Here is a 15,122-nt window from a genome sequence, read left to right as displayed (position 1 = left end):
CTTTTTAGCTTATTTTTTGCCTTTTTGAATGCTTGTGCAGAACTCCTTGTTTCCAGACTTTGATATCTTAGTAGCGTATACGATTTCTTCTTGCTGAATGGACAGATCATTTTACTGCTTTCTAGTGATTTTCTTCTAAACATTGGTGTTCCTATTATTAGGCTTCCTCTTTTGCAGAACAGAATCACCCTTTGGTCTTCTTTGAAAATGGCATTAATGAGCTAAATGCTTTACAGTTGGTGCCCTTCTTTATAAAAGCATTTTTCAGATAAATACAATACTAGTGTTTCAGAAAGTGTTACATTGGGTTAGCAACTCTATTTTTTATCAACTCTCTGTGATCTATCAGATTTGTGACATCCTGTTAGGGTACTTGTAGGTGAATATCTTCAACAACAAACAGCAACTGCACCTTTACTTGCTGCATATCAGTTCTCATACTTCTCCTGGTCGAATTATTGCTCTCCTCCTATATGCTTTCTTGTTTCTTGTTGACCTAATTTCCTCATGGGAGGCTTGTAACGTTTAGTGGCACCTTATCTCCTCATTGATAGCATCAAGTTGCTCCTGCAGCATGAGGGCGAGTGTCTGAGCATCTGATTGACCGCTGGGGGAGAGCAGGGCGGAGCTGACATCGTCGTCCATGTCGGACTCCGCCTCCATATCACTGCCGAGGAGGTGGCTGACGCTCCCACGCAGAGATGGGTAGTCCTGTTCAAACATCGCACACACCTACACGTGTACACAGAAACGCACAAAGACACACTTTTTAATCCTCTACCTGGACATGCATTTGAACTGATTCTCAATAAATGCGGACATGTAAAAAAAATGACCCTTGTGTTTGGGCAGTTAGAAGAAGAAATGGATGAACAGGAAACTTACATCACACATCATGTCCAGCAGCAGGTGAAAAAGACAGGAAGACATAGTGGTTAGTAGAGAATGGGAAGTTAGAATGAAGACCATCACACACAGCCAAGCACTGACACTTACTGGAAAAGCAGACATGGACCTAGATTTGGCACCGATAGGGGAAGAACTGGATGTGATTACAAAAGTTTGAATGTGATATTTCTTGCTGTTTTGTAGGTGCTGATGAGAATAAATACAACTGGATTTAAAAAATGTATAATATTAGGAAAAAGTTGGTTCATTACTAAGTGTATTTTTAAATACAATTAGCGAGCAGTAAACTAATGTTTATTATTCAAGCATAACAAAGCTATAATAAAAGATTTCCTTTGCAATTGCTTAGCATTACAACAACATGTTAGTTATTATATAAAATAGGTAAACAAATAGGTAAATAGGTAAAAAATATATTAATAATTCAACCCTTTTTTATGTAATCCTCATGAGTGCAGTCTACAGATAAGGAAAACCACCAAAAATGTATCTTGAAAATTAGAATATCATATCTGACCAAACAAAAAAGTAAGGTAGTCCTATGACTACCTGTATGTTATTTTCCAAGCGTTCAGTGCTGTTTGGGCTTTGATTTGGGAAATAAAATCAGCATCTACATAAGTTCTTCCTGCTAAATGGTTGCATTAACTATAGACTTTAGAAAACACAGTGAGCAACACTCGCTGATGACATGGCATTCCAAAGCATCATCAACTATAGAATTCTTTAGACGGACCTCCAAGCAGTGTGGATTCCCTGCCTCTCCACTCTTTCTCCAGATTCTTGGATCTCAATTTCAAAATAAAACGAAAACTTTACTTTCATCTTCAAAGAGGACTTTGAGCAGAAGTCCAATTCTTTATCGCCTTGGTCCAGGTAAGAAACTTCTGACATCCCTGGTTCAGAAGTGGCTGAATAAGAATGCAACATTTTTATATACATTGTCTAGAATTTGTCTGTGTGGCTCTTGATGCTCTGATTCCAGCAGCATCTCCCTTCTATACATTTTCCTCTAAATTCCCGAATGGATTTAGCTTTAAACTTGAATTTTTATTGTGTTTTTTGTAATTATAACAATAACACAATAAGTAGACCACAACTCAGAAATATTCACAGCATTCAGAACTGAGTTTGACACATTATTTGCATTCATATGCACATCTATAGACCCCCATATGTATGGTTTAACTTGACAGTCTTATCATGGTTGTGGTCATCCTTGTTGCTGGTGCACCTCCTCCTTCCACACCTTTCCTTACTTTCACCTTTCCTTCCTCTTAGTTTTCTGGTGATATGCTCGGATGCAGCACTCTGTGAACAACCTGCTTTTAAGGCGTGTCTTCTGTGTGAAGGGAGTCGATGACTGTCTTCTAGACAAATATCAAACCAACAGTAGTCTTCATGATGGGCAATTTAGAGACTCAGGAAACCATTGCAGATGTTTTAAGTTAATAAACTGAGTAGGATGTGATACAATAAATCAGACAACCGAAATCTAATTTTCACAAACACAGACCTTTGGGTTTTCCAAACATATACCTTAATCTTTAAGATTACAGGAAGTAAAGGCTTGAAATATTTTAATCCATGTAAAGTGGTTCCAAAGAAAATATGAGTCTTATTTGTTAAATCGATTGACCAAAAGTATTAATCTTTAAAGTCAAATTGCAGCTTTTTGATCAACCTGTACCTGGGAGAAATAGCAGTATTTCTGGGGCTTGTCTAAAATAAAGTCCTTACCTTGTTTGGGTCATCTCTTAGCGCTGAAAGTCTGCCTTTTTGTGCGCGCCTGATCACAGTTGTGCTGTAGTGGCCATCCTGACCCTCCACTACAGAGAAGCGGAGGTCGCTGGAGCTCCCCAAATGAGATCTGTCGTAAGCGAGCATAAAGCATTTTCCCATCAGTACAGTGTGAATTCTAACAGCAGTTCAAAAAGGCTTGTGTGTACCGAGGATGACTTCCATCTCCAAATGCCCCACTGCGGCGTTTCAAATGATCAATCTCATTTCTCAGTTTGTCAATCTCTCCAATCAGCCGTTCCTGAGGAAGAAGATGATATTAGTTATTGGGATAAACCTAAAATTAAACTATATATATATATATATATATATATATATATATATATATATATATATATATATATATATATATATATATATATATATGTGTGTATATATATTTTTTTACCTTTAATAAAGTTTAATTAATTATTATAAACTCCAAGTTCACAATGTACAACCATATATTTTGCGCAGCATCTCCATTGCAGGATGTGGAAAAAAAGGCTTTGTATGTAAGAGTGAAGGACTGTTTTAGATCATTATCTTTTTGTTTTGAAAATGGACACAAAAAATATCCAGCAGCTAAATTATTAAATAAAAAACTCCAAAGGTAAAATAAAAATTGATCTTTTTTTTAAACATATTTGAATATTTCAAATTTTCTCGGCATTTGAGAAAACAGAGCAGTGCAAAAAACAAATATTTAAAAACACTTCTACTTGAGTTTAATAGCATCTGCTTGGCTGAGATAAATATGAAAATTGTCACCAAAGAAGTAAAAATATCTTTTAGACCAGTTTCCTTGGTTTCCAAATGAAAAGAGGGTCAGTGGAGGTACAATTGAATAGACTGTATTTATAACTTTTTTACTTTTCTGATCACTTAGTGTTTTTTACACTGCAAAACACATTCAAGCAGCTACATCATAATATATATATATTAGTAAAAGTATTTCTCTTTCTGGCTTAAAGTAATTTTTACCACTCCAAGTTACTAGCTAATTAGCAGCTTTTGGAAAGATTTCTTTTCAGCGTTTGGATCAAGAAAAGCTTTGGCAGGAATTCTGCTCCATCCATGAGTCCACCCACTGACACACGTAACAGAAAGCTCTGATCTTAGGCTCAGTGGAGATCTGCAAGACTATTTAAATCAGCTCCAATGATTTATAGAAAAGTAAAGTAAAGATTTAAGAGGTTTTGTGGACTCTGAAGCGCTGGTGTAGCTTACATTAATGTGCTTTTATTCCATTGATTATTTTGTGACATGAGAAGTAGAATTAATTTAATAAAGCTTCACACACCCTGGTGTGGTGGAACTCCTCAAGCTGTTTTTGGCAGTTTTCGAGATCCTGAATGAGGGCGTTCTAAACAGAAAAGAAGAAAGAGTCATGACGGACTTTTGTGGGTTAAGGTGCGTTTTGGCTCGTGAGTCAAAAACAAAGAGCAAGAACAGTTCAGGTGAGAATGAGCACAGGCCTTGCCTTGTCTTCCAGGGCAGCCATGCGCTCTTTCAGATGAAGCTGCAGGCGTTCGTTGGACTCGGTTAGCAGCCGATCTACGGTGTCGGATAAACGCTTGTTGTGCTCTTCATTCATTTTCTCTCTCTGTCGAGCCTGATGTGCATAAAGAAAAAGAAAAAAAAAAACACAGATCAGGGCAATGTCCTCATCACATTTTCTACTTGTAACTAACTCCATGTGGGTGTATTCATGCTACTAATCAAGCATCTCAATAGGGATTAAAGGATAAAGCCTGCATTTGGCTCTGGATCACCAGCTGCCATATGAAGGTCTTTTTGGCCAACAATGATTCTCACAGTGAGAATGAAAGTAATTAAAATCATTTATGTCATTACGGAAAAGGGGTTTCACGTCCTTTGTAAATGCTGCACTTAATATTTATGCAGGAGTAAACTCATATTAACAAATGACACACAAACACATGTGCATCCTCCAAAAGCTTCTCCATGACTAAATATAGTCATAAGATCTCAGAGAGAGAAACAGAGAGAGAAATTAGCCATGCGTGAATTATTCAGAGTCTAAAGATAGCAGCCAATCAGTCTTATACAGAGGGAGGTTGGGGGGTGACCCTGCACGATCTGAGGATATGGTTCAAATTCATGCAACAATGCACTGGGAAAATACAAACTCCTCCTAAATGTGGGCTTTTCTTTTTGTCTACATGTGTATGCATCAAGGACTACAGAGGAAAAAGTCAAGACGTCCAGCTAATGTGGAGCATCAACCACACAGACACATCATTGTGAGAGGTCAGTCTTACCCTTCAGGGCTGGTGCACACACACACAAAAACACACACACCCTTCCTAGCTCTTGGTTCTTCTCTTCCAGTTGTGACTCCAGCTGTCTAAGCCTCTCCTCAACGTTGCCATGCCGCTCCTCAGCCTGCAGGGGGAAACATATTCCAACTTCAATCAACAAAATTAGGACTATGACATATTCTGATTAGTACTTATTAAAAAACATAAACAAAAAGTCAACAGCAGCCCTTCTGCATGCTACCTTGGAGAGGGCTGCAACTCTCTGTGCCAGTTCAGCTTCCACCTCTGGCAGTGTCTCAGCCTTCCTCATGGTCTGAGCCAACCTCTGCTCTGCCAACTCCAGCATTTCCTGCAGCTGGCGCACCTTTTCCTCACTCTGACACATGGGAAACAGTCACAGAAAAGGAAGGACACCGTTTATTTCGCAACAGAGGTGTTCTTACTGAAGTCGAGTCTGTGAGTAGCAGGATGTAAAGTCAAAAGGAGCATAAAGGATGGATGGTGCAGGCGTTTTCCTTGCAGAGATAAATGCAGAACCTGAACTGTAGATGAAGCTGAGCTGGAGGTCTTTACAGCTCACACGATTATCACTTTGTCTGCTTCTAAATGTATTTTTGCAAACTGTCAGATGTCAAATCTTGAAAGGGATTACCACGTTCATAACCTCAAATTCACACCATTTAATGATAAAAAAATATACGATTTTAGAAAACTTATACAAAGTAGAGATATTCCCATCTCGGAATTGTCCTCTTTTGAATAATAAAGGTGACTTTTTGTTTATTTTTCTGAAGAAAATATATGAATATCTTTAAATTGCTGAAATCATAACTGATGTTCATATGGTGAGGCACTAAAAGAGCTTCTCATTCCTACCCAGAGCTTTGAGAGTGCAGATCTGGGCTACCTGTCTGTGCAGGGAGTCCTTGGTGGCCAGCTCATTCTCCAGTTTGTCGTTGAGGTCATGGATGTGTGTGGTTTCCCGCTGAGCAGCCAGGTAGCGCTTTTCTAATGTTGTTATCCTTTCTTCCATATCTTCTCTCTACAGATGTGGCAACACAATGAAAAATTGTAATCAAGCCTCTGGAGACACAAGTTAGAAAGTATTTTGCATTCCCAAAGTGTTACCAGAACTCTCATTTGCCCATGTTCTGATCTCACCTCTCGTTGCTCCCTCTGTTGCTTGATTGACAGCTCCTCATTACGACTCAACTCTCGACGGGCATTGGCAAGCTCCACCTCCAGCTCGGCCATGCGGGCGTTGAGCGCGGCGGATTGCTTACGACTCTCCGCCAACTCCTTATTGGTCCGGTCAAGCAGTTCCTGAAGCTCAGACACCCGACTTCCGTCATCGTGAGCATCTATGGAGCCATTGGGCAATCTCTATGGAGATAAGATGGTACAGTGATTTTATTTCTGAATCTAGCCTGACACATTTACACTCTTCTGTCTTCTTACACATACAGATACATTTTCACACATGTGTAGCTATACAGAGGGAAAAACTGGGTTGGGTTAAGTGTTTTCTCTGAGGTAGCTATGAAATTTAGACTGTCGTGGCCACGACTCAAACTGCCAACATTTCCTGAGCTACAATGACTGTCTTAAAACACTTGCATGAGATGCTGACATCCCAAAATAGAGGGTCAGTTTTGGACTCTTGTCACAAGCTCAGCCTGTGCTCCTCAGACCAATCTTCCAGAGTTTAAAAGCTGAGCTGAGGCAAACATCTGTTGTCTTGCTTCATGTCCAGCCACGTGTGATTTCATTTAGTCAGTTCAGCCAATTTTACCTTTAACATTCCCATGCATCTCCATGCACACATGTACAAATTGTACTGATGCTCATACCTTGAATTTAGAATATTTAAAAAACATTATTAGGAACTTCACTCTGGTCTTCTTTGCAAAGAGGGAATCTGGACATGTTAAGGTTGCTTTAAGCAAAGGGTATCAGCCTTTGGAAAGCTGATTTAGACTTGTTTAGTGACCTAGATTAAAGAATAGAGGTAAGATTCCTGCACACACGTGTCTCTCTGTGTGTGCTTTTAGACTTGTTGTTGTTTTGATGTTTCTTTGCTCCTTGCAGTTCAAAGTACACATATTTCAAGGGCTTTAATTAAACAATCCACCTGGGACAGAGTGGGCAGTAAAAGTTAGCAGCGCCTCATTTGAATCTCCATGTTCTCCTTTGGTGTGCTCATAAAAGCACATATGAAAATGCAAATTCTATTTATAATGATCTCAGATCATCACTGATGGTCAGTCATCCTTAATTAGCTCAACCTAAAGTCACAAAGAGATTTATCCTTTCTATCGTTTTTTTTACATACTACATTGTACTGCCTTCAGTGAGGGGATGGATCCATAAGACAATAAAGAAATAAAAGGCAAGAAAAGATATTTAGTGACATAAAATAAAACAGAGGGCAAAAAAAAAAAAAAACCCTGGAAAGACCTTCCATGTAGGTTTACATCCGTCGGTCCGATCCCCTGAGTCACCCTCCTTCCTTTGCCTCACCATGCTCAACTGCAAAGTATAATTCAAGCAAATGTATATTAGGCAACAAAAACATTCATTTTATTTTATTTTTGCTTAAAAAACCTTTTTCACCAGTATATTTTTAAATACTTTATATTTTTGCAAAAGTACAACTAAAAAACACACTGATAAAAACTGTAAACCTCACTTCATTGAGCGATTTGTCTTCTAAAAACTATAACCAGTTAAATTTGGTTAACTTTATGGTTTGAAAATGACTAAAGCTAAATTACAGAGGTGACAAAACTACACGGGAATTTGAAAATGTAGGATACTTTGTGCGGCAAAACATAGTACAGTAAATTGTTATTAGTCTTTTTCATAAAAAAGTGTTATCTTATAAAAATAGTAGTAAAGGGCTACCATGCATTCATCAATCATTGTTTCAGAGCCAAGTAGCCATTCATCATTTATGAAAAGAGGTCAGGAAGATGAAAACAACGACTCTTTCAAGCCTGCAAGATAAAGCTAAATGTGAAAAACACATTTAGATCGAATGGAAGAGAATGAAAGATGACAAATTGATATGAATGAGTGTGCAGCACATCAAAGTTTTATTTTGTTTTTTTTTAATTTGTTTCTTGGCATTTTTGTTTTTAATATTGTGTATTTGGACATCATTTTTATGATGATTGGTGCACACACAGGTTGAGAACATCTGCTTTTAAAGAATCCAGCAGATTACCCAAAGACTCCAGGTAGTCCAGCAGATGTGGAATTTACCATATAGAGATATAAATGCAGACAAATACCTCACCTCTTGTGTGGCAGCTGCTAACTGTCCCTCTAGGGTGGCCACCCTCTCCAGAGCAACCCGAAGTCTTTCCCGAACCTGACAAACACAAGGGGGACGTTTGACACTATGTGCTGTCAAGAGCACTGGGAGAATAACAACTATGTTCTGCATGTTTTCAACGCATCTGTCGCTTCATTTGGCTTCCTTTCAAAGGCATAAATACAATAATGTCTTTCTGTAAACAGTCCTCTGCTCACTTTCTCCATTCGCTTTACTTTTAAAACTCTTTGGAGAGCTTTTACGCTGACACTAAGAGAGTAATGAGCTTCATTAACAACCTATCAGCCAGAAAACAAACAAGAAAATTGACTAGTTCCCAATTAAACAGTGAAGGAGGACAGCCGTTCTTTGCCGTTAGAGAACAAACATGGACACAGAATTGTGTACATGATGGAAATGCAACGTATTGAAACTCCCCAATGAGGCAGATGTTTCCTCTCAATTTATTCGCGAGAGCCGACTTGAGACATGGGGAGCGTAAGCTAACCTTTTCATCCAGAGCCTTGTGGTGTTCAAACAGTGACTTCAGAGCTTTGAGGACCTCCACCTCGCTGGAGACTCCAGATGGTGGGGGTGCCTGTCGTTTCACCACCGTCATCCTCAAACTGCGCTCGTGACGCGACACCAGACACTCCAGGTGCTCCAGCAACAGCTGCAGCGCCATACAAGCACCACCAAACCAGATATTCAATTCAAACATGATGCATTTTTTCATCAGCGTGGCTGCACATTTGCATAGATGCATGCATACACATACCCTGGTGTTATTCCTCTCAGCTTTCAGCTCAGATATCTCCTCCTCTTTTTCCAGCAGCTGCTCCCGGCATATGTTTAGTTCCTTTGTCAGAGTAGCAAACTCCTACACAGAGACAAAGACACCCACACACAGGTCAATAAGCTCAGGGATCAACATTTTGGCTACACCAGGATGTGGTCAGTTTATTTTGTGGCCTGAGAGCAATAAAGCATCTTCCATGATGAGTTTGAGGGGTTTTATCTGCCTTTGACAACAGGCCAAACTTAAATAAATGACAGTTTAGGCTAGTAAGACAAAGTCTGGAGAGTCTGTACCTGTGAGAGATAAAGTGTTTCCTGTGAACCTGCGATAAGACAATCTTGGAGGAAGCACACTCCACAACCTAGCGGGGTCCAGAATTGCACCGCAGAATTTGATCTGCATTTATATGTGTGCCACTGGGGGGGGGACCTGACGATGCCAACGATGCCAACTTTTCCTCCTGGGCATGGAGGGATTCTACCATAACACAGCCACAGGATAAATTGATTTTAGGAATTGAGATTCCTATCATATCTTGTCTTATTTTTATTTTTTTAGAAAAATTCTTTAGTCTGTAAATGAAAAGCAGTGGTTTTGAGCGTTACAACACAAAACCACAAAAAAGCACAGACTTCGTGATTTAGGGTATTATTTCTTAAATCTCTAAAAACAAAAATGTATATTTTAATAATAATTATCATAATTTATCAGGCAATGATACTTAATAATAAAAGGTAAATGTAAGAGTTAATACGGGCGGCTGTGGGGCAGCGGCAGGGCGGTCAACCCATGATCGTAAGGTTGCAGGTTCAATTCCCGCCTTGGACACTGAACCCCACCTTGCCTCTGGTGGTAGGCAGGCACCTGTGTTTGGCAGCAGAGTGGCCACTAGTGTGTGAATGTGTGCGTGACTGGGTGAATGGGTCAGTGACTGTAAAAGCACATATAGTAGAAAAGCACTATACAAGTATACACCATTTAATATAAGTCAGTTTCTTCCTGAACTGCAACATTTTGCAACTAGTAAGAAAAAAATTGACATTGATTTTCAGCTAAAATAACAATGATCTGGTATTGCATGAATACTGCAGCTCCTGGAAAAAATAATGCTTAAGATGGCCTGGATTCACCCAAAGGTAGCATGCAGTTCACACCCAGAATGGTGGATTATTGTTTTTTTGTATTTTGCTTATCTGTGTCATTTGTGACATTTTTATGTCATAGAAACAAATCTGAGAACTGCTTTAAGATGATTTCCTAAAGTTGATTCAATAATTGATATGGGAAACGTTTTGTTCTTTAAGCATACAAATGTCCATGTGCGACTTATGCAAGGAAGTTGAAAACCTTATTACAAGTCATTACTGTCACTTTTGGAGACAAAAGTTGAGTAAGTATTCCTTGAAGTGAAGCTGCATGAATGTCTGACAGCTCTGAGAGAAATTTAGAACATTTAAATCAATCAATCTAGTAAGATACTGTAAGAAAAAACAAAAAACAAAGGCTAATTTCACCAGTGCATTTCAGAGTGTTAAACAGACCTTTAGACATATGGATTCATTGATTTTTTTTTTTCATTTTCTTTTTTAAAACATTTTTGACCATAATTGATTGTTATTTTATTTTTAGTTTATTTTTTAATTTTATCGGTTCAAAATAAATAAATAAAAACATTTAATACTGTAGAACTACAGAGTTCTAGTATGCTGCTTAGAAGGGCAGTATCCTTTACATACCTTCACAAACCACATATTGATAGACATTTAATGCTCCTTGGGAATTGTTAATAGGTTGCCCCATTAACTTTAACAGGTTGAAAGAATAGAGCAGTGGAAGCTTTTATCAGTTGTTTGCTTGTTTCCTTACAGTTTATGAAGCTGACAACTCTGTAATAAACTAGTCCATCAAAGCAAAGCTGAATCACTTTGTTGGGGAATTTATTTGTGTGCAGGGAGGCTTTTTGGACATTTAAAGACAAAATCTCCTCCTTAGCAGAGCTTGAATGTCCACAAAGTGAGACTCTGAAACTGATATTCAGTAGTGCTCGAGATTAGTACTCAGAGGTTTTGCCTGCAGCACTCTTGTCACAAAAAAAATCCAAAACATTAAAAACTGCTTGCTCTGTTTTTGTCTTGCAGAAATCTTGAAGCACTTAAAGATAAACATTTGCTTAGACACAAGGCAATATTTTAAAATTGTGAAGCACCCTGCAAGTCTTACTCAGCCCCTTCCGACCAATCTAAAGAGTAAAATGTCAGCTTTTCTAAGCTGCAACAAAACTGGAGCCTAAGAAACAATCATCCTAAGAAAAGAATACTTGAGTCTTCAGTGAGAAATTCTCATTTCCAATATTTTAAAAGTCTTGCCATGCCAGATGTGATGCCCCTGCCTGTTCTAAATATTTAAAAACTTCTAGACATAGGGCCATCAAGAAAAAGATGAAATGGAAAAATATACATTACCTCATCAATATTAAAACATGATATCTCCTACCTCTAAAAATGTGGAAAAAATGTTACAGGCAAGAACTAATGACTTGTACACCAGCCTTCCTCACCAACATTTAAAAAGCAAGCAAATAATATTATACATGTGCTGGGGAACAATATATTTTCATTCTTTAAGAAGTAAACTTATATTTTTGCAACTTTATGTTGGAAAAGAGCTTAAGGTTTTTTATTTTGAAAAGCTACCATAAGATACTTCGATGCTTTTATTCATTTTAAACTTCTATTAATCATAAGTTCATATAGGAACTGAATATTTTATGCTAACTGTAATTATCTTGAATCCACCCAAACATACGAGCCACACAAAGACAACATAACACCCAATAGTTGGGATTCTGCTCTTCTTCAAACGCGTATAAAAGGCTTACACCCAAAAACACTTGAAAAGATTTGGTGTTAAAAATTTAAAGACTCACTCAAAATCATGTATTTGGTTTTTATTCTTGTGGTACTTTTTTTGATGATGGGGGAGATACATAAAGAAAATTAGGCTTAAAATTGCATTTTTGAGTACTTATTTATTCAATTCATGTGAATCCAGAGCAAGTGTAATAGATAGATGACGGGAAGGGTGATTATAATAATAATAATAATGGATTGGATTTATCTGCGCTTTTCAAGACACCCAAAGCGCTTACATTATGTCCATTATTCATTCACTCCTCATTCATACTTGGTGATGGTAAGCTACTGTTGTAGCCACAGCTGCCCTGGGGCAGACTGACAGAGGCGTGGCTGCCATTTCGCGCCTACGGCCCCTCTGACCATCACCGGGATCAATCATGCGCATTCACACACCAGTGGGGCCACACTGGAGGCAAGGAGGGTGAAGTGTCTTGCCCAAGGACACAACGACATTTTGGCTGGTGGGAGCGGGGATCGAACCGCCAACCCTTCGATCATTGGACGACCCGCTCAACCACCTGAGCCACTGTCGCCCCTACAGAAATGGCTGAAATGCACACATGTAACCTGCATTTATTTACATCATTGTTTTATCACCTCATCTCTTTCTGCATCAACATAAAAGACAATCATGATGTAAGGAAACAAGTTGTCTTAAAACCAAAAAACGTAATGTCTTCAATAAAATGCATCAACATCTGTCCAGAAAAGTAATAAAAAAGATTTTGTTTAGTGTGTCATAGAAGACTGTCCAGGGAGAGAGGAACATAGAGTGACATACAGAAGTGGAGGTAGGAGTACTCAGGTGGACTACATCCTATGTAGACGAGGTCATTTGAGAGAGGTTATTGACTGCAAAGTGGTGGTAGGAGAGAGTGTAGCCAGACAGCACCGCATGGTGGTGTGTAAGATGACTCTGGAGGCCAGGAAGAAGAAGAGAGGGAAAACAGAAAAGAAGACCAAGTGGTGGAAGCTACAGAATGAAGAAACTTGTGAGGAATTTAGGCAGAAGTTGAGACAGGTCCTGGGTGGTCAGGATGAGCTTCCAGATGACTGGGAAACTACAGCAGAGATTATCAGGGAAACAGGTAGGAAGGTGCTAGGTGTGTCATCTGGAAAGAGGAAAGACGGTAAAGACACTTGGTGGTGGAATGAGGAAGTACAGGACTGCGTCCAGAGGAAGAGGTTGGCTAAAAGGAAGTGGGATGTAGAAAGGACTGAGGAAGGTAGACAGGAGTACAAGGAAGCGCAGCGTAGAGTGAAAAGAGAGGTGGCAAAGGCCAAACAGAAAGCTTACGATGAGCTATATGACAGGCTAGACACAAAGGAAGGAAAGAAGGACTTGTACAGGCTAGCCAGACAGAGAGACAGAGATGGGAAGGACGTGCAACAGATAAGGGTGATTAAGGACAGAGACGGAAAGGTGCTAACAACCCAGGAGAGTATACAAAAAAGATGGAAGGAGTATTTTCAGGAGCTGATGAACGTGGAAAATGACAGGGAAAGAAGGGAGGAAGATGTGGTTGATGTGGAGCAGGAAGTAGCAGAGATTGGAAAGGATGAGGTTAGGAAGGCTCTGAAAAGGATGAAGAGCGGAAAGGCCGTTGGTCCTGATGACGTACCTGTGGAGGTATGGAAGTGCTTAGGAGAGACAGCAGTGGAATTTCTAACGAGGTTGTTCAATAGGATTCTAGAGAGTGAGAAGATGCCTGAGGAATGGAGGAGAAGCGTTCTGGTTCCGATCTTTAAGAACAAGGGTGACACGCAGAACTGCAGCAACTATAGAGGAATAAAGTTGATGAGCCACACAATGAAGCTGTGGGAAAGAGTAGTAGAAGCCAGGCTTAGGAAAGAGGTGGAGATTTGTGAGCAGCAGTATGGTTTCATGCCCCGTAAGAGCACCACTGATGCCATTTTTGCTTTGAGAATGTTGATGGAAAAGTACAGAGAAGGTCAGAAGGAGCTGCATTGTGTGTTCGTAGATTTAGAGAAGGCGTATGACAGGGTGCCGAGGGAGGAGCTGTGGTACTGTATGAGGTCGTCTGGAGTGGCAGAGAAGTATGTCAGAGTAGTTCAGGACATGTATGAGAGAAGTATGACGGTGGTGAGATGTGCTGTAGGTCAGACAGAGGAGTTCAAGGTGGAGGTGGGACTACACCAAGGATCAGCTTTGAGTCCTTTTTTGTTTGCTATGCTGATGGACAGGCTGACAGACGAGGTAAGACAGGAATCTCCCTGGACAATGATGTTTGCGGATGACATTGTAATCTGCAGTGAGAGTAGAGAGCAGGTGGAGGAACAGCTAGAGAGGTGGAGGTTTGCTCTGGAAAGAAGAGGCATGAAGGTCAGTCATAGTAAGACAGAATACATGTGTCTGAATGAGAGGGATCAAGGTAGAAGCGTTAGGTTACAGGGGGCTGAGGTGAAGAAGGTGCAGGAGTTTAAGTACTTGGGGTCAACAGTTCAGTGTGATGGGGAGTGTGGAAAAGAGGTGAAGAGGCGAGTGCAGGCAGGTTGGAGCGGTTGGAGGAAAGTGTCAGGAGTGTTGTGTGACAGAAGAGTGTCAGCAAGACTCAAAGGAAAGGTGTACAAGACAGTGGTGAGACCAGCTCTGCTCTATGGGTTGGAGACGGTAGCAGTGAGACAGAGACAAGAGGCTGAGATGGAGGTAGCGGAGATGAAGATGTTGAGGTTGTCCTTAGGAGTGACCAGGTTAGACAGGATAAGGAACGAATACATCAGAGGGACGGCTCATGTTGCCTGTGTTAGCGACAAAGTCAGAGAAGCCAGACTAAGATGGTTTGGACATGTTCAGAGGAGGGATAGTGGATATATTGGTAGAAGGATGTTGGAGATGGAGCTGCCTGGCAGGAGGGCAAGAGGACGGCCAAAGAGGAGATACATGGATGTCTTGACAGAGGACATGAAGTTGGCTAATGTTAGGATAGAAGATGTTCATGATAGAATGAGGTGGAAAAGGATGATTCGCTGTGGCGACCCCTGATGGGAAAAGCCGAAAGAGAAAGAAGAAGAAGACTGTCCAGGGTTTTGACAGCATCCCCAGCCTTTGCTTTTTCCTTTCTTTTGACACGCTGAGCACTATGCAAGCCAGCCTCTCT

At 40.0% G+C, this 15,122-nt stretch overlaps 1 protein-coding gene across 3 annotated transcripts in view; it reads right to left on the bottom strand.

Annotated features, from left to right (window-relative positions):
• The window catches only part of ppfia4 (PTPRF interacting protein alpha 4), a 71,938-nt gene that overhangs the window by 13,762 nt on the left and 43,054 nt on the right, over positions 1-15,122 (bottom strand). For 2 of the 3 annotated variants that reach the window (XM_023955234.2, XM_078947718.1), the window contains exons 3-15: positions 9,068-9,169; positions 8,798-8,962; positions 8,272-8,346; positions 7,431-7,502; positions 6,135-6,356; positions 5,881-6,015; positions 5,215-5,349; positions 5,014-5,097; positions 4,172-4,303; positions 3,992-4,054; positions 2,859-2,950; positions 2,650-2,779; positions 536-732 (exon numbers count right to left, since the gene is read on the bottom strand). In XM_023955234.2, the coding sequence (XP_023811002.1) occupies positions 536-732; positions 2,650-2,779; positions 2,859-2,950; positions 3,992-4,054; positions 4,172-4,303; positions 5,014-5,097; positions 5,215-5,349; positions 5,881-6,015; positions 6,135-6,356; positions 7,431-7,502; positions 8,272-8,346; positions 8,798-8,962; positions 9,068-9,169 (1,604 nt within the window). The remainder of the gene's footprint in view (positions 1-535; positions 733-2,649; positions 2,780-2,858; positions 2,951-3,991; positions 4,055-4,171; positions 4,304-5,013; positions 5,098-5,214; positions 5,350-5,880; positions 6,016-6,134; positions 6,357-7,430; positions 7,503-8,271; positions 8,347-8,797; positions 8,963-9,067; positions 9,170-15,122) is intronic. The other variant, XM_023955235.2, reaches the window with a different exon arrangement.

This window comes from Oryzias latipes, chromosome 5 (genome assembly GCF_053564925.1).
Source record: "Oryzias latipes strain Hd-rR chromosome 5, Olatipes_Hd-rR_3.1".
Lineage (NCBI taxonomy): Eukaryota > Metazoa > Chordata > Actinopteri > Beloniformes > Adrianichthyidae > Oryzias > Oryzias latipes.
This window is presented reverse-complemented; position numbering and strand designations above follow the sequence as displayed.